At 41.9% G+C, this 25,972-nt stretch overlaps 1 protein-coding gene across 9 annotated transcripts in view; it reads left to right on the top strand.

Moving 5' to 3' along the window:
- The window catches only part of MTMR1 (myotubularin related protein 1), a 74,223-nt gene that overhangs the window by 39,118 nt on the left and 9,133 nt on the right, over window positions 1-25,972 (top strand). For 8 of the 9 annotated variants that reach the window (XM_032264098.1, XM_032264093.1, XM_032264097.1 and 5 more), the window contains 9 exons: window positions 1,040-1,141; window positions 1,456-1,539; window positions 2,394-2,543; window positions 3,442-3,630; window positions 6,902-7,087; window positions 7,581-7,787; window positions 14,300-14,392; window positions 20,852-20,965; window positions 25,437-25,613. In XM_032264098.1, coding sequence (XP_032119989.1) covers window positions 1,040-1,141; window positions 1,456-1,539; window positions 2,394-2,543; window positions 3,442-3,630; window positions 6,902-7,087; window positions 7,581-7,787; window positions 14,300-14,392; window positions 20,852-20,965; window positions 25,437-25,613 — 1,302 coding nt within the window. Of the gene's footprint in view, window positions 1-1,039; window positions 1,142-1,455; window positions 1,540-2,393; window positions 2,544-3,441; window positions 3,631-6,901; window positions 7,088-7,580; window positions 7,788-14,299; window positions 14,393-20,851; window positions 20,966-21,135; window positions 22,577-25,436; window positions 25,614-25,972 lie in introns of those variants that run through there. The other variant, XM_032264100.1, reaches the window with a different exon arrangement.

The raw sequence follows: 25,972 nt of genomic DNA on the forward strand, positions 1-25,972 counted from the left end.
AGAGAGAGAGAGAGAGAGAGAGAGAGAGAGAGAGAGAGAGAGAGAGAAAGGAAAGAAAGAAAGAAAAAGAAAGAAAGAAAAAGAAAGAGAAAGAAAACGTGAATGGTAGTATATTATATACACTGTTCTACTCCTTTTCTTTTTTCCCGTGACAATATGTCTCGGCACTCTGTTATGTCAATACATGCAGAGCTGCTGCTTGTTTTAACAGCGCTTGAGTGTTTCATCAGCTGTACTGCAGTTTATTTAATTATAAATGCTGCCTATTGATGGACATTTAGGTTGTTGCCATTCTTTTGCTGTTGCAAATCACACCACAAGTATAACTTCATTTTAATTGCGATTTAATTTGTTTGTGGTCATACTTACTTTCAAATGTCATCTAATGTTAAAGAAGAGTGAGATTTTTGTGTTTAACTAACAGGAGCATAGATTTTGAAAGGTCAAGGACGCTGCTCAAAACATCCTGGGAAGAGATCACACCATCAGAGCTGGCCTTGGGGGGATTATTCCTGCTGACTTGTGCTTTGGCCTTTGGCCATCAGCTTGCATTATGGGGCATTTTAAGAAACTGGTATGGAGAAACAGCATTGTATTGCTATAAGGATGTTACTGAGGGCTACAGTCTGTATGCGATAGAGAGTCCTCTCTTTGCCTATGCAGGAGTGGAATGTCTACTGCATTACTGTTTTATGGCTGGCATGAATTCTTAACTGATTCTTTCAGCAGCTTAAAGAGTATAACTAATTTTGTGGCACAAGTTTAGCAAGAAAGTGCATAGGACTTGTGTATGAATCTTATTCTTGGTTCCATCTGATGAATTTTTACCTCACATATCCCCTTTGTTCCAGTTCCCTCACTTAATTTTCTAAAATCTCACTGGAGGTATTTTTGTTAAATTGCCTTTTGTTAGTTGGAACAAGATAAAGTATAAAATGAGAAATGAATAAAAAATGTACTTCCTTATTTATGGCACAGTATCTGGCTTATAGATGCTTGATATATGTTGAATAACTGAGTTTTGCTAATTGTTTAACAGGATATGAGAAACTTGCGGCTTGCTTATAAGCAGGAAGAACAGAGTAAACTAGGGATATTTGAAAACCTTAACAAACATGCATTTCCTCTTTCTAATGGACAGGTAAATACACCCAAGTAAACCTTTTCTGCATGCATTTGTGGGGGTCCAAATATCTTATGTTTAATTATTCCTTTTTCCAGAGGTTATTTTTCCTCTCTTTTTTCCTCTGTTGGTGACTAATATTAGAATAAATTTGAAATTTGTCGGTTCTGGGTAATGCTTAAGAAAAGCTGCTACTTTGTTGCTTTAAAATTTGCAGATTAAAATAGTACTCTTAATACATTCAGCTCATATTAGAATGAAAATTTTTAATATTGGGTATATGATATAAAAAAGAAATAGTAACATGTGTGTTTTGTGGTTTTCATATCCAGGCACTATTTGCATTCAGCTATAAAGAAAAATTTTCAATTAACGGCTGGAAAGTTTATGATCCAGTATCTGAATATAAGAGACAGGTAAAGTATATTGCTTAGCAAACTGAAAATAATACTTTGAGCATCTTTTTCTCTTCTAAAATGTTAGAAAGGATGTGGTAGAGTAGAAACTTTTTCAAACAAGTTATATGTAGGTATAACTGCTAGCTTACAGGCTCCCCATCTCTCGATGCTCTCTTTTCCCTGTGCCAAACCTTAGACTTTGTCATTGTTTGTTCAACCTGTTTCCAGAGGGCAAGTGGGACTCAAGGACAAGGACGGGTTTAAAAACCAAATCTGCCAGATTGTTTTTATTAGATGTTCTGGTAAAGAATTGATGAGTAAGGATCCAAAGCACTGACTGCAGTTAGATTCGAAGCATGTGCTGTAACTGTATCAGTCTGATCTGGTGTTCCCGGGTCTGGGAACTCATCAGTGCGTTATCAGCTTCAAATTATTCTATTAAGATCTTATTTTCATGACATTCGTTTCATGATATAGTCTCTACCTTATGTTTGGTATAATGTTTTACATTACTTATTTTAGATATTTGTAAGACGTATCTGTTTCTAAAGGACTTTTGGGTATATTTTCAAAAATAACTCTGAGCTCATTATTTATAGAAAATAGGACAAGAAATATATAGAAATGTGATTCTAGTGTATAATTTTCATGTTGTAGCATGGTTTGGATATTCTTATGCTGCTTTAGATTTTTAGAATGTCAAGGAAATGGGTTTACCAAATAAATATATATAGACTTTTAAGTTACAATGAACAATAAATTATAAATGGATTTTAGTTGCAAATAAGAAATGGATGTGGTTCATGCTTAGTACTGTTTCAAAGTGTAAAGTCATGCCTTTCCCCCCTTCCTCCTTCTCCAACACCTTACAGGGCTTGCCAAATGAGAGTTGGAAAATATCCAAAATAAACAATAATTATGAGTTCTGTGATACCTACCCTGCTGTCATTGTTGTGCCAACTAGTGTAAAAGATGATGACCTTTCAAAAGTGGCAGCTTTTCGAGCAAAAGGCAGAGTTCCTGTAAGTAATAAACATGATCATTTATAGAGGAATATATATTACATTAGATCTAATATGGAAAGATTCAAGGCAAAAAAGAATCTAGTGAACAAAAATGGAAAGTAGAAAGATAAGCTTATAAACCTGAACATACCTTTGATTCTCAACAGATACCTAATTATGTAAGCAATCTGCTGTGATTCCCCCTTGTACAATTTCGTATTGCTAAGTACAAGGGTAACTTCAGTCATACTCTCAAAAAGTAGTAGAGAATAACAAAGGAGTAGCAAGAACAAGTTAGCATGCTATTGTATTACCGGATGGCATTGCTGGTTTCACAGAATCATCCTAGAGAAGGTGCTTCTTTCTTAAATACTGAGCAGGATGATGGCATCCTGTGTGGGTGGGCCATGATTACAGAAGTAGTAGCAGCCAGCAGGGAGTAATGGTTTGAGCCCAGAGTTTGCATCTGGTATAATCCTGAGTCATTTGGCCACTGGAGGAAAATGAGACGTGGGGTGGCAGAGTGTCAGATTTTATAAGAGCCTGTATATTCACTCTGTCCTCACCCTACCATATATGTTATTGTTGAGATACAAAGATGTTTTTTAAATTAGGAGACAAGGTAAAATTAGTCAAATTGGAACGGGGCTGGATTTTAGTAATAGTTGGATTTAGGATTTGTTTTGCTTAGAATCATAGAATTTTTGGGGTGGAAGAGGATTTTTAGAGCTATGTAGTGAAAATTGTTTCATGCTGCTGGCCACTACAATGCTGTGATTTACCTGCCCACTCTCACTTTTGAGGAAAAGATGTAGAAGAGACTGTGCTTGAGAAGGGTACTTGATTTTTCTACCAGGTAATTAAAGCATACCTTGCTTTAGGAATTAGACTAATATTTGTTGCTCAAAAACACTAGGTGTTGTCATGGATTCATCCGGAAAGTCAAGCAACGATTACCCGTTGCAGCCAGCCACTTGTGGGTCCCAATGATAAGCGCTGCAAAGAGGATGAAAAATACTTGCAAACAATAATGGATGCTAATGCACAGTCACACAAGCTGATCATCTTTGATGCTCGACAAAACAGTGTCGCTGATACCAACAAGGTACATTCTTAATAGCATTGCCGAAACATTGGATATTTTCATGTCCTGTCTGTAAATCATTATGCAGTTAGAATAATTCGTGGAATTCCTCACCACCTGAAGTTAGAATCATTTGGAGTCCGTAGCTATTCCTCCCTGGTGTATATTCCATGGGCTGTGTTTGGTGTCTCACATGGGTTGGGATCTTGTCTGTTTCATCGCTTCTGTACAATATTCTGTCTGCTAAATCAGTTAGCAAAACCCTAGAAAGATAATTTTCGTCTAAAGGATTCGGCATTTTAATGATATGATTGTGAGGTCGTTGGAAGTCCATTTAATTTAAGAAATACAGTGGTTACTTGACTAATTCATGTCTGGTCTGAAGTTTTTTTAAAATGGAATCAGCCATGTGAAATTTGTAAATGTACAAAGTTTCCATAAATCTCATGGAGCACCTGTGTAGTGTACCTCAGGTGGCAGTGAGACATGATACAAACACCTCCATTCCCTTTACTTTCATGATATCACACCCTGAGTTTCTCTTGCTTTTCAGCCTGGCCTTCTCTGTCTCCTTCACTGGTTTCTCTTCCCAGTCTTCAGATGACATTGATCCTTGAACTTGGTCTGGGGTCCTCTTTGCTCTACAGACTCCTGGGGCCAATCTCTGATGGCACAGCTTTAAACACTGTCTATATGCTGAGTTCAACTTGAGCTTGACACTGCAGTTTCTATCCTGTCCTGATCCCTTTGAAGGTTGACACTGGATTTTTGTTTTTATTTATTTAATTAATTAATTTTTTTTGAGACAGAGTCTCACTCTGTCGCCCAGGCTGGAGGGCAGTGGTGCTATCTTGGCTCACTGCAACCTCCGCCTCCCGGGTTCAAGCAAATCTCCTGCCTCAGCCTTCCGAGTAGCTGGGATTACAGGTGCCCACCACCATGCCCAGCTAATTTTTTGTATTTTTAGTAGAGATGGGTGTTTCACTATGTTGGCCAGGCTAGTCTCAAACTTCTGACCTTGTGATCCGCCTGCCTCAGCCTCCCAAAATGCTGGGATTGCAGGCATGAGCTACCGTGTCCGGCCGAGACTGGATTTTTGTCCCATTGTATGCTTGAAATCTCTGCTTGGTTGTTTCCCAGGCCACAAACCCTCCATGTATTCCAACTGGCCTGAGAGGCAGGATGGCAGGGGTGGTGAGACCCGTTGGCTTTGGATTCAGTTACACCTAAGTTTTCCTCCAGGTTCTGCCACTTGGTGCTCTAGAATCCTGAGTCAGTTACTTAACCTCTCTAGGCCTCAGGTTCCTCTTCTGTAAAACAGGAGATAATGCCAGTGTCTCATGTCATAGGTTGTGTGAGGATTAAAATTCAGTGAGAAGAATACGTGTAAATGACTTAGCACAGTGGCAGTGCATCCTCAGGGCACAGTACATGATGCTGATAAGCTCGCCACTTCTGTGGTCAAGGGGGCTGCCCAGGTGTCTAACCTGAGAGTGAATAGTGGTATCCGTTACTGAGATAGGGAAGACTGGGAGAGGAACAGGGCAGGGAGGAAGATGGGAGGAGTATTAGTTTTCTGAGACTGCCACACAAATTACTACCAGCTTGGTGGCTTACAACACCAGAAATGTATTGCTTGCAATTCTGGAGGCCAATTCTGCTCCCTCTAAGGGTTCCAGGGCGAATCCGTTCCTTGCTTCTTTCAGCGTGGGGTGGCTACCCCAGCATTCTTGGGCCTGTAGCCACATCAGTCTCATCTTTCGTCTTCACATGGCCCTCTCTTGCTCTGTGTTTCTGTGTCTCCTCCTTTCTCTTCTAAGGACACTGTGATGACGTTTAGGCTCCACCTGAAATAATCCTGAATCCGTAAACACATCTGCAAAGACCCTCTTTTCAAATAATCTTGGAATTCTTAAACACATCTGCAACTCTCTGGATCCTTAAACATCTGCAAAGAACTTCTTTTCAAATAAGGTCACATTCACCGTTGCCAGGGATTTGATGTGGATGTCTTTGGCAGGGGCCACTTTTCAGCCCACCATAGGGAGGCATCCTTAGTGAGGCTCCCTTGCTCCCCATATGTGGATCATTAGCTGTGTCAGTCATTCCAAATCTCTGCCTCCTTCCTGTCACTACCATATCCCAAGGAATTACAAAATATAAGAAAAGCCGTATCAGTGGAGGCCATCTTCAGACTAGTCAACAGGGTGAGGGCAGTTCATTGTGTTTTGTCCCATGCGTAAGAGATAGAGACAGGACACCAAATTGTATATCTAGAATAATTTTAACTATAGCAGTATATGTGTCTAGGAATATTTTCTAGGTCCATTGGTTCTTTATATATAAGATTATGCCATATGCAAATTGAGATAATGTGACTTCTTCCTTTCCAATCTGGATGCCTTTCATATCTTCTTCTTACATTGGTATTACATTGGTTGATTTTTGTATGTTGAACCACTGTAGTAGATTGAAAAATGTCTCCCAAAAGTTTATGTCCAACTGGAACCTCAGAATGTTACCTTATTTAGAAATAGAATCTTTGCAGATGTATTAATTATGATGAAGTCATCTTGGGGTAGGGTAGGCCTAAATCCAGTGCCTCATGTTCTTATAAGAAAGCCATGTAGAAACACAGGCACACACAGAAGGAAGATGGTGATGTGGCAATAGAGGCAGAGAGTTGAATGATGTAGCTAGAAGCTGAGGAATGCCAAGGACTTCCAGCAGCCACCAGAAGCTAAGAGAGAGTGACATGGAACAGATTCTTCCCTGTAACTTCCTAAAGGAACCAACTCTGCCAGCACTGGAACCAACCCAAATGCCCATCAGTGATAGACTGGACAAAGAAAATGTGGCACATATACAGCATGGAATACTATGCAGCCATAAAAAAGATGAGTTCATGTCCTTTGTAGGGACATGGATGAAGCTGGAAACCATCATTCTTAGCAGACTGACCCAAGAACAGAAAATCAAACCTCATATTCTCACTCATAGGCGGGTTTTGAACAATGAGAACACGTGTACACAGAGAGGGGAGCATCACACACTAGGGTCCATTGTTGGGGGCTAGGGGAGGGACAGTGGGAGAGTAGGTGGGGAGGGATAATGAGGGGAGAAATGTCAGGTATAGGTGATGGGGGGATGGAGGCAGCAAACCACCTTGCCATGAATGTACCTATGTAACAATCTTGCATGATCTGCATGTGTATCCCAGAATCTAAAGGACAATAAAAAAAAATAGAAAAGTAAATTCCAGATGATGTGATGTTTCTCTTGTTTTTCACAGACAAAGGGTGGAGGATATGAAAGTGAAAGTGTTTACCCAAACGCGGAACTCGTGTTCTTAGAGATCCACAACATTCATGTGATGCGAGAGTCACTACGCAAATTAAAAGAGATTGTGTACCCTTCGATCGATGAGGCACGGTGGCTCTCCAATGTGGATGGAACGCATTGGCTAGAATATATAAGGGTAAAGAGATCCAGTACTTTATATGCTTTCCAGTTAAGACTTCTTTGTGCCTGTGCCATAAATACGTATATCTCCAAGTGGTTTTTCAGCATTGCAAATAAGTGCCTCTTGGCTGTGTGCATGAGCTTTCTTATTAAATAGTTTCCATGGGCAGCATCAGACTGGAGTCTTTGTGGAGGGCTTTTGTGACATAGTGAAAAGGGGAAAATGCTTGCCTTAGGTCAGGCTTTTAAGAACTTTGTGGCCCTTTAATAAAGAAACCATATTTACTCCTGTAGTTTTTCTCTAGTATAAGGTATTTTCTTTCTTTTTTTTTTTTTAACATGATGTTAATATCTCCTAGTGATTCTCAGCTGATTGCATGCCATTCTTGTTTGGTTTATTGACCAGAACTTCTAAAGTTCTCCCCAGAATTATTTTACATCGTAATTGAAATTCAATGTAGCCTGGTCTAATGTGCTTTTTTTTTTTTTTTTTTTTTTTTTTTCTGAAGATGCTGCTTGCTGGGGCAGTGAGAATTGCTGATAAAATAGAATCTGGGAAAACATCTGTGGTGGTGCATTGCAGCGATGGTTGGGACCGAACAGCCCAGCTCACATCTCTGGCGATGCTAATGTTGGACAGTTACTACAGGACCATTAAAGGATTTGAAATTCTAATAGAAAAGGAGTGGATAAGCTTTGGACACAGGTTTGCACTGGTAAGTTGAAACAGCGAGGTTTATGCTGGACTGTTTTACTCTGTCATATGGATGTGAATGTCATGTGTGACACACATAAGCACACACACACATAAGTGCAGGCTTTCTCTTCTGTATCGTATCACACCTGAATTGCCATAATAAAATTCATGGACCTCAGGCATTGTATGTTCCTGGTAGGGTGTTCTTATTTTAGTGTACTTACGCCTTTTTAAAAAATTGAAGTAAAATTCATATAACATAGAATTAACCATTTTAAAATGCTCAATTCAGTGTCCTTCAGTATATTCACAGTGTTAATGTAACCATCACCTCTAGTTTCAAAACATACTCTGGCCAGGTGTGGTGGCTCATGCCTGTAATCCCAGCACTTTGGGAGGCCAAGGCGGATGGATTGCCTGAGGTTGGGAGTTGGAGACCAGCCTGGCAAACATGGTGAAACCCTGTCTCTACTAAAAATAAAAAAATTAGCTTGGCGTAGTGGCAGGTGCCTATAATCCCAGCTACTCAGGAGACTGAGGCAGGATAATTCCTTGAACCCAGGAGGCGGAGGTTGCAGTGATCTGAGATCATGCCACTGCACCTTAGCCCAGGAAACAGAGCAAAACTCTGTCTCAAAAAAAAAAAAGAAACAACAAAAACATACTCTTCACCCCAAAAGGAAATGCTGTACATGTTAAGCAGTCATTCCTCACTTCCCCCAGCCCCTGACAACTACTAATCTTTCTGTCTCTGTATAAATTTGCCTTTTCTAGGTACTTCATATAAGTGGAATCATACAGTATTTGTCCTCCCATGACTGAGTTATTTCACTAAGCATAATATTTTCAAGGTTCATCTATGTTGTAACAAATATCAAATTTTCATTCTTTTTTATAGCTGAATAGTATTCCCTTGTGTGTATACACCACATTTTGTTTATCTGTTCATCTGTTGGTAGATGCTTGGGTTATTTCCGCCTTTGCTATTGTGAAGAATACTACTGTGAATGTATATAAGTTTTTGCCATAACAAGGTACCACAGACTGCATGGATGAAACAACAGAAAGTAATTTTCTCATAGTTCTGGAGGCTGGAAGTCCAAAATCAAGGTGCCAGCAGGATTGATTTCTCTCAAGGTCTCCCTTCTTTCCTTGCATATGGCTGCCCTCTTGTTGCCTCTTCACAAGGTCTTTCTTCCCTTTGGGAGCTACTGGGCACCCCTGCTATCTGTGTGTCCAAATGTCCTCATCTCATAAGGATACCAGTGAGATTGGGTTAGGGCCCCCTTTCATGCCTTCATTTGAATGTAATCACCTCTTTAAAGGCCCTATATCCAAATATAGACACATTCCTTAGCTACTGAATGTTCAGGCTTCAAGTTTGGGGATCACAATTCAGCCTATAACAACTCGCTTTTAACCTAGGGGGTTGTATACCTAGGAATGGAGTTGCTAGGTCATCCGGTGGCCATTTGTGTTTTAGTGTAACTGGCAGCTACTTCTGGTCTGTTCAGGCCATTGGGCTGTTAGGGATCTGTCTGAACTGTGCATTGAATGGGAATACTCCTCAAGTCCCCATTAGACTTGCTATGGAAAGCAGGAGGATGGGCAGTGCAAGGATTTCTTTGGGCTTTGGTGTGAGTCTGCCAAGCTACCAGCTGTCCCTGCATTCCTGGGGTAGAGCACCTGAAAGAGGACCTCCCAGAAAGAAGGTGCAAGTCCACAGTCCCTGAGCTGCGTGCCCTTTGGGAGCTACTGGTAGATCCTTGGGCACATTCTTTCCCTTCTCTTTCCTTCATTCCCTCCTCTCTGAAATGGGGCGTTGTGTGGGAGAAATGAGTTTATGTGTCAAGTGTTTAGGGCAGTGCTTGGCCCATGCTAAGTGCCAGGGAAATTTTAAACAACATCACCAGCTCCTTTGTTTCCTCCCCCCTCAGCAAAGGCTGGTCTTGGTAAGGAAGAGAGAGTGTGTGGAATCTTTCCAGATGTTTTTACTGGGCCATCTCTGAAGACTCAGAGGCGACTGCCTTCTACCTTCCTCCCCAAACTATATGTCCTAGGGGAGAGAAAACTGGAACGGGTGCCCTGCTGAGGGGCAGTGGTGAAGGCTGTCTAGCGAGATGCCAGTGATGGCACCATGCACTGGGACTGAGCAGAGTGCATGCATCAGGGTGTGCCCACAGCCCTCTGCTCCCATCGCTACTTGCTAATGCTGGGGTCCACTGTGCCATGGCCACAATAAAGGCAATAGGACTATCAGATTCCTAGTGGCCTCAATCTCCTAAGTCTCCACTATGTGTTTGGCATGGTTACATGCCTCATCTTGTTCAATCCTGATAGTACTATGATTGACAGATGTGGAAACTGAGGTTTCAAGAGTGTGGGTTATCTGCCCAAAGTCACACAGCTAGTTAGGGTGGAGCCAGCATTTAAACAGTGATTTCAAGCCTGCAACCACCCACCCTTTGTGTCTGTGTACTCTACCTTATCTGGGGTTCTGTGTCAGAGCTTCCAGCTGAGGCTGATCCTGCCCTTGCCTGCTTGCCTCCATCATGGAACTTTCTAATTGTTCTTCCCTCTATCCTGCCTCCATTCCCCCTCTTCCCTAGATCATTCCCATTGGTGTAGAGACATTCTGTTATATCCTAAAAAAACCTTCTTGACCTCACAACTCTCCTCAGCTGTCACCCTGATCCTCTGCTCTTTTTTACAACAGTCTCCTCAAAACTGTTGTCTGTACTCACTATCACCATTTCTCTCCTTCCAGACTGTCTTAGAAGCACTTCAGTCAGGCGTCCTCACAGTGCCCCCACAAGCTTGCCTTGTCATAGTCGTCACTTTTTAATTTGGCCTGACCATTCGATGCTGTTGATTCTTCCTTTCTTCCAAACACTTTCTTCATTCGGCTTCCAGGTTTCTACGACCTTTCGGATTTCCTCCAACTTTCAGGTCTTCCTTCACCTCCCGGACCTCTTAATGTTGGGGGGTCCCAGGAATGAGTCCTTGGATCATTTTTCTTCTCTTTGTGGTTAATCTCTTAGTGATCTCACCCAGCCCTGCAACTTTGAATACATGTATAGCAAATCTTTCATCTCATCTCCATTGCCGCTGATGCTCTCATAATTCAGGCCTTGTCAACTCCCTTAGGCAGTCTCCTAAGTAGCTGTCTTAGTCTGTTTGTGTTGTTACAAAAGAATACTTGAGGCTGGGTAATTTTAAAGAAAAAAGATTTAATTGGCTCACAGTTCTGCAGGCTGCACAAGAAGCATGGTGCCAGCATCTCCCTCTGGTGAGGGCCTTAGGCTGCTTCCACTCATGGTGGAAGGTAAAGGGGAACCAGTGTGTAGAGATCACATGGTGAGAGAGGAAGCAAGACAGAGGGAGAGGGTGCCCGGCTCTTTGTAGCAGAGAGCTGTTACAGAGAGAGCTGGTTCCAGCTCTCTTGGGAACTAATAGAGAATTCACACCCCCCCACACCCAAGGAGGGTTTAATTTATTTATGAGGGATCCACCCCCATGACACAACACCTCCCATTAGGCTCCACCTCCAACATTGGGGATGAAATTTCAACATGAGGTTTGGGAGGACAAACATCCCAACAATAGCAGTAGCCTCTGCAACCTAGCTCTGTCTAATCCATCGTCCCCACTGGAGCCAGATGGAGCATTCCAAAAAACAGATCGGATGCTGCCACTCCCCAGTGTGAGTCCCTCAGTGCTTTCCTGTAGCACACAGGATTATGAGCAAACTCAGTGTGCACTCAAAGCCCTTGGTGATATGGCCCTAGCTACATCTCCAGCCTCACCTCTCATCTTCTTCCCTTGCCCCATCTAAGCCTCAGCTACGCCCAGCTACTTATGGCTTCCTTAGTGTTCCCCACCACATTCCCACTGGTTATCAATTCCTGGCTACCCAGGAAGCAGACATCTCTCTGTCCTTCAGGGTTTATCTCAAATGAAATGTCCTTCATTACTATGACTTGCACGACCGTCCCTCCCTGTTCCTTTCCCTACCCCATCCTAAGATGGTTCTCTCATTCCCTTGTGGTCACACCATACCCAACGCATACTTGGAAGCCCTTGGAACACTTTCTTTGCCTCTTTACTAGACCACAAATGAATTATTCATCATGCACAAGTACAGTGTCTCATTTGCTTTGGTCTCTTAGGTACCTAGCCAAGGACCTGGCCTTTACCAGACACCGTGACAATGTCTGACATTCTGAGGGTCAGGTACGATGCCTTGCACATGCCATAGGAGTTCCATAGCCATCTGTTAAAGAATGAATCCTAAATTGTGAACTGTCAGTGTAAAACAGTTCCCTAGGTGCCTTAAATACTGAACAGCAGTTCCTACAAGTGGTTTTTTAGCGGGGCAATGCATGCAGCCACTATGGAGAACAGTATGGTGGAGCCTCAAAAAATTAAACATGGAACTACCCCATGATCTGACAATTCTGCTGATGGGTATATACCCCCAAAAAGAAAAAGCGGGGCCCAAACAGATACTTGGACATCGGTATCCATAGTAGCTTTATTTACAATAGCCCAAAGGTGGAAGCAACCCTAGTGTCCATCAGCAGATGAATGGATAAGCAAAATGTAGTCTGGATATACAGTCATGCAGTGTGTGATGATGAGGATACATTCTGAGAAATGCAACATTAGGTGATTTTTTCATTGTATGAATATCATAGAGTGTACTTACAGAAACCTACATGGATAGCCTGCTAACATCTAGGCTTTACGGTATAGCCTGTTACTCCTAGGCTGCAAACATGTATGGCGTGTGACTGTACTGAATACCGTAAGCAACTGTAATGCCATGGTAAGTATTTGTGTATCTAAACGTAGAAAAGGTACAGTAAAAATATGGTGTGATAACCTTATGGGACCATCATTGGATATGCAGTCGTCATTGACTGAAATGTCATTATGTGGCACATGATTATACAGTACAATGTTAGTCTTAAAAAAGGAAATTCTGACATGTGTTACAACATGGATGAACCTTGAAAACATGCTCAGCAAAATAAGCCAGTCACAAAAGCACAAACATTTATGTTTCCACTTATATGAAGAACCTACAATAATAAAATTCACAAAGACAAAAAGTAGAATGGTCATTGCCAGGGGCTGGGAGGTGGGGAATGGAGAGTTAGTGATGAATGCATATAGAGTTTCTGTTTGGAAAGATTAACAAGTTCTAGAAATGGTGATGGTTGCATAGTATGAGTATGCTTGATGCCACTGCACCATACACTTATAAATGGTTAAGATGAGACTGGATGCAGTGGCTTATGCTTGTAATTCCCAGCATTTTGGGAGGCTGAGGTGGGAGGATTGCTTGAGGCCAGGAGTTCAGGCCAGGAGGATCGCTTGAGACCAGCCTGGGCAATATAGTGAGAACCCATCTCTACAAAAAAAATTAAAGAATTAGCTGGGTGCGGTGGCTCACATGCATTGTCACAGCCATTCTGGAGGCTGAGGTGGGAGAATCACTTGAGCCAAAGATTTAGAGGCTGCAGCAGGCTGTGCTCATGTCACTGCACTCCAGCCTGGGTGACAGAGTGAGTCACTGTCTCTAAAAAATAAAAATAATGGTTCAAATGATAAATTATATATCGTGTATTTCATCACAATTAAATTGTTTTTTAAAAGAAGGCAGTACCCTGAGATGTTAATGTTGATTTGGTCATTTCTTTGTTTTCGTGTCTTTCCAGGTGGCAATTTCATAGAGCTTTTTTGCTCTTTCTGTGTGATTGCTTTGTATTTTCTTAATGTCTTCTTCCCCTACATTCTTTTGCTTATAGTCAAATTCTTTGAAGCTTCTCTTAGCATCCTCATTCTTTAGCTATCTTTTTCACTTGTGGCATTTTAAGTGTTTTGGCAATCATTTTGTATTTGAGAATACTATCTTTTACCTTTAGGTATAAATCTATTGATGTCTTATAAAATATCAAAAGATATGAAATACAGTACGAGACTGCCTTAAGCAAGGACCCTACCCCATTTACCATTTCAAGATTGAGATTTCGGGGTTCTCTGAGTCATGTAGAATTGGTAAAAAGTTGTAGACTGTTAATCATTATTTTGATTCTCAGACTTCCTGACAGTTCTGAAAAATGGAAAAAAATGTTTTTATACTTGTAGAGAAAATGGCATTCATCATGTGCTTTATGAAGTGCTAATTGGCATCCTACGTTGACATTGTACACTTTGTGTGCTGGCTGGTCTGGACTTTACCATTTTAACTGAAAAGTTGCTATCTAGTTGCTTACACTTTCTTGATATCAACTATATTAAAGAGAAATTATAAAATGATCAACATGTAAAAATACTGTAAACTGAAATTTTGTTTTCTAAAAGTAATGGAAGTTATTTCAATTTGATAGACATTTTTGAGTGCCTGTTATATGCCAGTAATTCTCTTAGGCCAGATGAGACATGATTCTTAGCACTGGACAACTTATAGTGACTTTCAAGAGGACCATAACATGTTAAAATGTTTAACCTTCTGTTTCTTTTCAGCGAGTGGGCCATGGTAATGACAACCACGCTGATGCTGACCGATCTCCTATATTTCTGCAGTTTATTGATTGTGTTTGGCAAATGACAAGACAGGTGAGAGATTTCAAGTTTCTTTCTGTCCTTTCCGTCCTTTCCCTCCCTCCCTCCCTCTCTCCCTCCTTTCCTTCCTTCCTTCCTTCCTTCCTTCCGTCCATCCATCCATCCGTCTTATCTGTCTGTCTGTCTGTCTTTGTTTGTCTGTCTTGACGGAGTTTCACTATTGTTGCCCAGGCTGGAGTGCAATGGCAGGATCTCGGCTCACTGCAACCTCCACCTCCCGGGTTCAAGCGTTCTCCTGCCTCAGCTTCTTGAGTAGCTGGGATTACAGGCATGCACCACCACACCCAGCAAATTTTTTTGTATTTTTAGTAGAGACTGGGTTTCTCCATGTTGGCCAGCTGGTGTCGAACTCCTGATCTCGGGTGATTTGCCCGCCTTGGCCTCCCAAAGTGCTGGGATTACAGGCGTGAGCCACCACACCCGGTGATTTCAAGTATATTTCTATATAGTCTTTGTTTTAAATATACTGTAAAGATTAAACTATTATTGCTCTTTCATTCAAAATGAATGTCTGAAATATGACCCCATTCTTTAACACAATTTGATTCTAATTCACTTAGAAATAAAAGCAGAACATTAGAAACAACCAATTTCACACCAAAAGTTACTTGTCTTTGCAAATGGTTTTTATCAATCATCTTGTCTACCAGTTGTCCAAACCAAGGCCCTACTCCTCTGTAGGTTCTGCTGCTTTTGCTCCCTTTCAAAAGGTTAAGGAAGGACAGTCTCCTGCTAAGCAGTTCATTTAAGATTTGGCCAGATGTCAGAAATGAGGAAGTGAATGAATGGCTAGTACATGGGATTAGACCAGGTAATCCAGGAATCTTTACACTCTGCCCCAGTCCAGAGCCTCTCCCACCCACAAGGTCATGGAGGGAAATGAATGTCCAGGAACCAATGGCAGAGAGGAAGCAGCGTAGCATTTTGCTATTAGCTGGTGTGTACTGTAGTTCCCAAACCCCAATGCACATGGCCCTGGTACACAAGGAAGCCATCTAGGAATCCCCTTCCTTCAAGCTAGTGAGGCCTAATGGCAATGGCTTTCGTTCAAAGTAGGCCATAAGGCCATAGTTCCTGCAGTGTTAGTTTTTTTGTTTTTTGGGTTTTTTTTTTCTCCCCTCATCTCCAACATGTAAACCTGAATTTGGTCTCCTATCCTTACGATAAGAGATAGTGCCAGGGTAATGGAACTGGAACCAGAGAGTGTGGCTGGGTTAGGGGGCAAATGAGAGTAGTTTCCCCAGTGCCTGTTGCTCAGCCGGGCTGGGGGTGGGGCTGAGATCCAGGGTTTGGGCTCTCTCCTGCTGGTCACTTACCAGGAGCTCTGACCTTGGCTGCTTCAATCATGGGGAAGGGAGGCAGCCAGGAAGCTGCCGGTGATCTACAGGGATTCTACCAACAGCCCTGCTGCTTCTGATAGATCCCCCACAGCCTTATCACCATCAGCCCAGGGCCATTTCAGAGGACATCTGCCTCTCTACTGCAGAAAGTCTGTGGAATAACCAGGCCTGTTTCCCCCCTGAGAGCTACTGTTACTGATGGCAGTGTGTGTTTGCTGGAAGAATGCTGACAGCCACAATGCTGCCTATGCTGTCCCTCTCCCCAGCAGCTCTGCCCTGAGGACCTGGAGAACTCAGAAGATGGCGCTCCACCTTGAATGCACACAGCCAGCACCTGGGAACTTTCTTCTTGTGAGCCTGGGGACAGGCTCAGGTGTGTGTAAAAGTTCTCCAGGTGATTCAGATGTGCCAGGTGTGTGTAAAAGTTCTCCAGGTGATTCAGATGTGCAAATGAGTTTGAGAACCCGTGATCTAACTTAGTGCTCCAAATGTGGTCCTGAGAACTAGATAGAGACACCAATCTTCCGACCTCACTGAAGACCTGCCAGTGCTCTGGGTGGGTCCCAGCACTCTGGCTTCACAAGCTCATCTAGGGTCCAATGGATGCTCAACTTTGAGACCATTGCTATAGACTAACACTGCTCAGACCTTAATGAGCATACACATCTGCTGGGGCTCCCATTTCGTATTGAAATGCAGATTCTGATTCAGTGGGGCTGGGGCAGAGCCTGAGATGCCACATTTCTGATAAGCTCTCAGGTCACAGATCACATTTTCAGTGGCAAGGGAGTACACTGACATACCTTTAGAAATAAGGAACAAAGGGAAGGGGTTCTGAGTAGCTAAAGTAGATTTCTTGGAGTCCTCAGGCCCTCACTTAGAAATTAACACTGACTTTTACACCCAGTTTCAACAAACTGATTGGGGTCTCACATGATCTAATGGCCAGGTCACACGCAGGTGATAACAGATAGCCTGTTAGAGAGCTGGCCCGGGTAAGAGGGGCTGGTCCCAGAGGTAGGTGTGCTGATGGTGCAGGTGAAAGGTAGCAGCAAACACACTCCTTGAGCATGAAGGCTGGCTTGAAGCCTTACCGTTTTATAGTGCCAGGCACTATTGCTATTTGTGTTGATGCTGAGCCAATAACAAAATTAAATGATTGTCACGTTCAGGTTAGGACAAGAAAGTATGAAACACATTTTAGAAAAATTGCATAAAAAGGTTGAACACAAAAAATAATTGCAGTGCTTCAGGGATAAGCACCATCTTTTGTGGATGTGAAGTAGCTTATTCCTCCCAAGTGTGTATTTTTTAACATCTTCAAACTGACCTCCATTCTTTATACTGCTTAGTGCCTGTTTTCATGTCTAAGCCATGTCGTTTTTGTGCTTTTATTGGATTTTAAGAAAGAAAATAAGGGGTTTGCGTTAGAAGATTTCAGATGCCTCTTACAGCTCTAAGAGTCTGTGAAATGTACGTATAATTAATTTCTTTTAAAATTACATTGTAAATGCATTAGCAGAGACATCAATGATTAGTCTTTATCAGTTCATAAACAAATGAATCAGATATATAGCAGATTGGTATAAGATGAATTCATATGAAAGATTAATTTATTTTTAGGTTGCCTACTGTTAACTCAAGCTATGCAGTATAAGACTGTCAGAAATATCAGAATAAAACGAACTAGTCTCTATGTGAACAAAGAAACTAAGGGAAAAATAATACAGGGACTCTTTAAAGAAGAGCCTCAAAGACACTCCATAATATCCATAGTTTAATACAATCCTTACCCTTTTGGATAGGTTTAATAGTCATTGATATTTTTGTCCCTCAAGAGGTACAGAATCGGGGCCAGGTATGCTGATTCATGCCTATAATCTTAGCGACTCAGGAGGCTGAGGTGGAAGGATCACTTGAGACTAGGAGATTGACACCAGCCTGGGCAACATAGTGAGACACCCATCTCTTAAAAAAATTAAAAATTAGCCAAGCATGGTGGTGTGCACCTGTAGTCCCAGCTACTCGGGAGACTGAGGCAGGAGGATTGCTTGAGTCGGGGAGTTCGAGGTTACAGTGAGCTATGATTGTACCACTGCACTCTAGCCTGAGTGACAGAGTGAGACCCTGCCTCTAAAGCAAAAATAAAAGAGGTGTAGAATTTTATTATAGATTACTATGCTATGTATTTTTGGAAATCATACTTTTAGGTAAAAGGTACAGTTTCCAGGAGAAGAGGCCAAAACAAATTGTGAATTGCAGTGACCTAATCTTTCATTTGTATTACTCCGCCTGCTACTGTTTCCCCCAGTGAGCTGTCTTCTGAGTTGAGCTTGATTCCACCACACTCCCTGAGTATAAATTGCAGTCTTGACCCAACATGAGTAGGTGGAGCCTTTGTTTTCCAGTTTTCATGGGTGCCAATGGGTTTGGACTGAGGCCTGCCCACTTTGACCTCCCATATCTGGTACCAGTTGGCCAGACTAAGGCTTGTCCTCACTGACACTAGAACACACCTTCCCAAGCTCCCAGATCTACAATGTAGACTCAGGGGCTAGGAGTGAAGACTTGTTTTCACAGTCTGTTTGGACTGCTGTAACAAAATATCATAAACTGAGGCGGTTTATAAACAACAGAAACTTACTTCTGATAGTTCTGGAGGTTGGGAAATCCAAGATCAAGGCACCAGCAGATTCAGTGTCTGGTGAGGGCTTGCTTCCTGGTTCATAGATTAGCTGTCTTCTCATTGGAACCTCACATCATAGAAGGGACAAGAGAGCTTTCTTGGGCCTCTTTTAGAAGGGCACTAATCCCATTCACGAGAGCTTTACCCTCATGACCCAATCACCTCCCAAAGGCCTCACTTCCTCACTCTACACCTTGGGGAACGAGAATTTCAACATAGAAATTTGGGGGGTTACAAATATTTAGTTCATATCACTTATATGGCTTGAAAATCTGTCAACAATTTGCTATCTTGTTAGTAAACATTTATTTTTAAAAGTTTGAGAATTGTAAAATATAGGACAAAACCCTAGATCTTTTATTCCTATCCTTGATGTAATAAGGCTTCAGTACACAAAAGTGTCATATATTTGCTTACAATTCACAAATTCTGTGGTGCCAGTAATTTATGAATAGGGCATAACTAAGCTTCATAGAGAAGTCCTGGGAAAATTGGACATAGTGTGCCTAGCCTGTTAAAAGATAGCCATTTTAGCTGGGTGCAGTGGCTCATGCCTCTAATCCCAGCACTTTAGGAGGCCGAGATGGGAGGATCACTTGAGATCAGGAGCTCAAGACCAGCCTAGGCAACACAGGGAGACCTTGTCTCTCCAAAAAACCAAAAAACAAACAAAAACTACCTGGGTGTGGCAGTGGTCCCAGCTACTTGACAGGCTGAGGTGGGAGGGATCGCTTGAACCTGGGAGGTTGAATCTGCAGTGAACAATTGCGCCACTGGACTCCAGCCTGGGCAACAAAGTGGGACCCTGTCTTAAATAAATAAATGCGTGAATGAGAGACAGAGAGACAGAAATAGAGAAAGATGGCCATTTGAAATGTGAGGCCACTGTCAGAGTTGCAAGGGGCAATCTTAAAGGCTCCAAGAAAGGATTAAGCAGTAGCTATCGTTAGCATTTCAGCCAGAGACATTACATTGTTGATTTAGTTCATCTAAGAACAAGGATGCCAGTCAGAACCACGAGAGTTAGTTTCCAGAGGTTTCTGAAGCAGTAATATTCTGATAGGATTCCTTAGAAAACAGTTATGTGTTTCTGTGAGAGCAATCCTTAAGATGGAGAGAGAAGCAAGTCTTAATCCAAGGTATCTGAGCATAATTCCTTAAGTCAGCTAATGTAACAGCCTGGTAAAGAGTTTCAAGTGGAGTTTGGACAGTCCTGGGTTGACCATGGTTCTAATTGAAAAGCCCGTTGCTAGTGTAGTAAAGTAGTAAAGCTAAACTAAAAAGCTTGTCTATCAGTGAACCTGATATATCTATCATTCTGGAGATATGAAGATTTGTTATGATAGTGTGCACACATCACTCTGGTTGAAGAATAGGTTTTTAAGTAAACTGACTTAAATACAAATATGCTGGGTAGTTCTATTTGGTTTTACTTCATTTAGTAGGTGATGAATATTTTACTGTGTTTTTACATTAGAGTTCTGGCACATGGTAGGCACTCAGTACATGCCTGCTGTTAGGGTAATTATTATCACTTCCAAATCATCTCATGGCCACAACACGCCAGCTACTGGCTAGAACCTGCTGGCAATAGTAATAGTCTTCATGGAATTCTGCAAAACCCCATCAAGAATGACCTAAAACAATCAAGATGATCTGTGGTTTTGCTTCCTCACTCTGCTGATACGGTGAATTACAGTCATTGATTTGTTTTGTAACATAGATTTTCAAAGGTTAAGCCAGTCCTGCATTCCTAAGGTAAACCCCACTTGGTCATGTTGTATTACCTTTTTTTATATATTGCCAGGTTCAGCTTGCTCATTTACACTGGTAAGAAGTATGGTCATGGAGTTGGCCTTGTGGGAAGGTTCTTAATTTGGAGTTGATTATTTAATAGATGGAGAGCTACTCAGATTTTCTATTTCTTCTTGAGTCACTTTGGGTACATGTTCTGACTGAGGTCTACTGCTCCCCGTACCCCCGACCTGGGACATGCCTGCAGGGGGGAAGCTGGCCCAATAGCGGGGCTCCCCTCATTTCTTTCCCTTCTCTCAGGGTTACAGTCCAGTACTGCCTGTTGCCAGTGTCTGAAAACAGTCATTTCTCATATTTTATGCAGCTTGCTAGTTGTTTCTGGCAGAAGGGCGAGTCTGGGCTCTGTCTTACTGCCATGGTGAAAGCGGAAGCCACGTAAGCTTTTTTGGGCATTGAGTACAACAAATTTAGTGCTTCTGGTTGTTTCTCATCGACAGCTATAAATTTGGACTCAAAACTGCAGGTAGTTGAACTTTACATGGACTCAATCTTCTTTTAAATCTGACTGTATTCCAAGTTGCAATTTCACTGTCTTTCACTAAAAAGTAGTATTAGTTTGTTTTAGAAATTGGATTCTGTGACTAAACCTTATTTTTTTCCTCTTCATTTAAGTTTCCTTCAGCATTCGAGTTTAATGAGCTATTCTTGATTACAATTTTGGATCACCTTTATAGCTGTCTTTTTGGGACCTTTCTGTGCAACTGTGAGCAGCAGCGATTCAAAGAGGTGAGTGTGTTGTATCCTCGCCTGTTGCTTTCTCTGTGGCTCAGGCACCTCTCCTAGGAAGTGCCACTGTAGGAGGGCTGAGGGGAGGGAGGACTGCGCTCTGGTGCTGTTGCTGACTGTAAATGCCCTCCTGGGTTCCGGCCAGCCCCACCGTATGTGTCTAACACTAGCCCCTTCCTTTCTTGGCATGGGGGGCTGGGACCCAGAGAGCCCATGGCTCTCTAAGGAGTAGATCAGTGCTAGACCCTGGACCTCCTGACTCTGAGTTCATGTGTTTTCCACTGCACCAACTCCAAAACCGTTTGATTCTGCTTGTCATCCTCTGTGGTGCTGGACAGATCGTACTTGAAGGCCTTGAAAATGGAGTCTGCCAATTAGCCAAAAACCCCACTTTAGGTAGCAAGCTAACACTTTTTTACATCAAAGTAGTAACGAAGCAGTTACCAAACTTCTGAGAGTTACATCTCACCTCTTTCTTTTTTCCTCGGTGTGGAATAAAAGAAAGACGTGGTCAAAAGTGAGAAGGCATTGGAAAAAGGCAGCTTCAGGAGTATGGTCCTGCTAATAGACAAGGACCACTGCCTGTGAGCTGAGTACATTAGGACAGTATAGAATTCAGGAGAAAACAGTCTGCCAGTAACGCCCACCTCCTCCTCTTTCAACAGCCTCCCCCAAGTTGACAGTGTCCTCATTCTGTGACCCCACGTCGTCCTGCCTCTGGCTGGTGCCGTTTTAACCAGTCTCTAAAGTTGGAGTCACCTGGGCCCATTCCTAGGTCCTCTTCTCGCCTCAACTCTTGTTCTGTCTTTCTAGGTGACTTTGTCTCACCTTGGGGACCTAAATGCCTTTTCCTGCTCCTCCCTGGCTCTTTTGCATCTCAGTCCACAGCACCACTGGCCATCTAGATGCCGAGGCCAAATACGTGGGAGTTACCTTCCATTCCTCCCTCACCCTCACCCTAGCCACCACACCCAGTCCCTTGGTGAGTGCTACTGGCCTTTTCCCAAAGCATATTCTTTATCTGCCACTTCTTAACTGCCTTATAGCTACAAGCGTAGCTTAGGCCCCTACTGTCTCACATCTGGACTAAGGCAGAAACCCAGGAATGGGCTTCCCTGATTCTCTTTCTGAGCTTCAGTAGTCCATTCTAAACATAGCAACCAGAGTGAGCATTCGCTAACTGAAATCTGATCATGCACCTCTCCACCGCTTCCCACTGCAGTTAGAGGAAAATCCGCGCTCCTGCGAACCCAGTGTGATGGGGCTTGTTAACCTCCTGATAAAAAGAAAAACATTTTTAGAAGAGTGAATTTTATGTTATGTGAGTTATATCTCAAAGCCATTTAAAACAAATAAAACCAGAAACAGAAGAATGAAGTTTATGTAAAGAATTTAAACCATGGTTTTCTCTTCTTTTTTTTTTTTTTTCTTGAGAGGGGGAGTGTAAAATGCATTCTTAAAAAAATCAGCTCTCTTCCAGTCTAGTGCCTTTGGAGAAAAAATAAAAATCAGCTCTCTTGATATATAATTTACATACTGTAAAATTCACCCACCTAAAGTGTACAATTTCATGGTTCTAGCATACTCCATATTATGCACCATCACCAGTATCTAATTTCATAAAATTTCTTTATTTCTATTTTTTTGTAGAGATGGGAGTCTTGCTATGTTGCCCAGGCTGGTCTGGAACTCCTGGCCTCAAGTGATCCTCCCGCCTTGGCCTCCCAAAGTGCTGGGATTACAGGTGTGAGCCACTGCGCCTGGTCTAATTTCATAAAATTTGTCACCCCCAAAAGAAATGGCATACTCAATAGCAATCACTTCCCATTTCCCTACCCCTTTCCCCAGAAACCATCTATCTGCTTTCTGTCTTTACAGATTTGCCTATTCTGGACATCATAGAAATGGAATTATAAATGGAATTATACAATAGATGAAGTTCTATGACTGTCTTCCTTGATTTAGCATAATGTTTTCAAGGTTCATCTACGTACCAATACATTATTTTTATGGCTGAGCAATTTTCCATTATATGGATAGACCACATTTTGTTTATCCATTTATTGGTTGATAGAAATTTGGGTTGTTTCCACATTTTGGCTTTTAGGAATAATGCTACTATAAACCGTTCACGTACAGGTTTTTATGTGGACATATGCTTCCATTACCTACGAGTGGAATTACTGGGTTATATCGCAACTATGTTTAACCTATTGAGGAACTGCCAGATTGTTTTCCAAAGCAGTTGCACACATGAGCAATGTCTGAGGCTTTCAGTTTCTCCACATTTCACCAACACTTACTATATTCCTTTTTAAAAAGATTATAGCTATCCTAGTGAGTGGGAAGTGGTGTGTTGTGGTTTTAGATTTGCATTTCCCCAACGACTAATGATGTTGAGCATATTTCCATGTGCATATTGGCCATTTGCATATCTTCTGTGGAGAAAGTCTATTCAGATCCTTAGTTCATTTTAAAATTGTGTTATTTGTCCTTTTTATTATGGAGTTGTAAGCGTTCCTTATACATTCTTTATATATACAAGTTCCTTAGAAGATACATGATTTGCAAAAATTGTATCCCATTTATGAGTTGTTTTTTTTTTTTTACTTCATGGTGTCCTTTGAAGTACAAAAGTTTTTAATTTTGTTGAAGCCCAATTTATCTATTTTTTCTCTGCTGCTTACACTTTTGGTATCATATCAAAGAAACCATTGCTTAATCCAAAGTCACGAAGATTTGTTCCTATGTTTTCTTCTAAGACTTTTATACTTTTAGCTCTTACATTTAGGTCTGTGATCTGTTTTGAGTTAACGTTCGTATACAGTGTGAATTAAAGATCCAACTTCATTCTTTCGTGTGTTGGCTGTCTAGCTGTCGTCCCAGCACCATTTTCAGAAAGATTATCTTTCCCTCATTCAATTTTCTTGCCACCTTTGTTGAAGATCAGTTCACCATAAATGTGAGAGAATTCATTTCCGTGCTCTCTATGCTGTTCCATTGATCTGCATGTCTGTCCTTATGCCAGCACCACTGGCATTGATTACTGTGGCTGTGTAGTAACTTTTGAAAATGGGAAGTGTGAGGCCTCCTACTTTTTTCTTTTCCGGATCCTTTTAGTTATTGTTGGTGATTCTCTTATAAATAAATGTATAAAAGTTGAAATGGTCCTAATCAAATGTTGCTGTATTTAGATAGCTCGTGGGAAGTCAGCAGCAGAATGGGAGAAAATGCTGATCGTCTTGCCATTTCCCCATTTGACTTTGTCATTGTGCTCGATCCATTGTTTAGTATCTACCCTCCTCACCACATTTGGGTGTTTTTGTTCAGATGAGGAATGCTAGTGGGTATAGTGTTTCTGAATAGTGTACTACAAAATTAGGGGAAGAAGAGATAACTTAATGACATACTTATTTCTCTTTACAAAGTTTCTCCAGCCTGCCACCACAGCACATTTTCCTCCAGATAGCCATGATTTTCCAGCGTGAGGAATCTTACTGTAAAATTTACTCTCATTTCTCAACATTAAGAGTCACAGCTGGTCCTGTAATCCTAGCACTCTGGGAGGCCAAGGCAGGCGCATCACTTGAGATCAGGAGTTCGAGACCAGCCTAGGCAACGCGGTGAAATGCCATCTCCACCAAAAAATACAGAAATTAGCCGGGTGTGGTGGCACGCGCCTGTAGTCTTCAGCTACTCAGGAGGCTGAGGCAGGAGAATCACTTGAACCCGGGAGGCAGACATTGCAGTGAGCTGAGATCGTGCCACTGCACTCCAGCCTGGGCGATAGAGTGAAACTCCATCTCAAAAAAAAAAAAAGTGTCACATTAGCCCCCTAGCATTTTTTTCTTTTAGAGACAGGGTCTTGCACTATTGCCCAGGCTAGAATACAGTGGTACAATCGTAGCTCACTACAGCCTCAAACTCCTGGGCTGAAGCAATCCTGCCACCTCAGCCTCCTGAGGAGCTGGGACTATACTTGGCTAATCTTTATTTTTTTTTTTTTTTGTAGAGACAAAGTCTCACTGTGTTGCCCGGCCTGGTCTCAAACTCCTGCCTCAGGCAATCCTCCCACTGTGGCCTCCCAAAGTGCTGGCATTATAGACTTGAGCTACTGTGCCCAGCCTACAAAAGCAAACTTGACACCAGAATTTAAAATTATATTTGTTATGGCGGGCCCTATCATCCTGTGGTCATTAGAAAGTTCTCACTCTGCTTTTCCGTAGACACAGTTGTCAGATGTTACCTGACCTCAGCAATATGTTTTTCCAGGACAGCAACCAGTGTGTTTTCATTTCATCCCTACATGAGGCCTTGAGTGGCAAGATGGTAGGGCTGGGGCTTAGTAAATGTTCATGAAATTTTCAGCATTTGAATTCACTTCATTATTCAAATCCTTTTCTCTGTGTAATACTAATTCCTGATATATGAAGATAAGTTTATTTCAGATGTTTCTTTTTTTGTTTTTCAGGATATATATACAAAGACTGTATCTTTATGGTCATATATCAATAGCCAACTAGATGAGTTTTCTAATCCCTTCTTTGTGAATTATGAAAACCACGTGTTATATCCTGTTGCTAGTCTGAGTCATCTGGAATTGTGGGTAAACTATTACGTACGATGGAATCCACGGATGAGACCTCAGGTATCTTTTTGTTTTTCTCTTCATGAATGAGAGAATGTGCCTTTTTTTCCAAGTCAAGATGGTGGTATGAAAATGTGTTGATGGTAGATATCAACATACCATACTGACTGTCTTCTGCACGTGCCTGTCAGGGTTCAGTCCTTTGCATTCATGTTCCAGGAGGTTCCTCCCGTACACCAACTCAGATACTGTTTGCTGGGTTAAAGTCAAAAAATCTTATCACTTCTGTCCCGTACTGATGAGGTACATAAAGTGTCATGTGTTCCAGTGCTTGGCCCTTCATCTTATAAACGACTTTACCTGGAGGTATGAGGGGCGGGGCAGCCTTCTCCCTGTTTCCACCTAGAGGTGGTACAAAG

This window comes from Sapajus apella, unplaced genomic scaffold (assembly GCF_009761245.1).
Source record: "Sapajus apella isolate SASKATOON/1434 unplaced genomic scaffold, GSC_monkey_1.0 scaffold142, whole genome shotgun sequence".
In the NCBI taxonomy this organism is placed as follows: domain Eukaryota; kingdom Metazoa; phylum Chordata; class Mammalia; order Primates; family Cebidae; genus Sapajus; species Sapajus apella.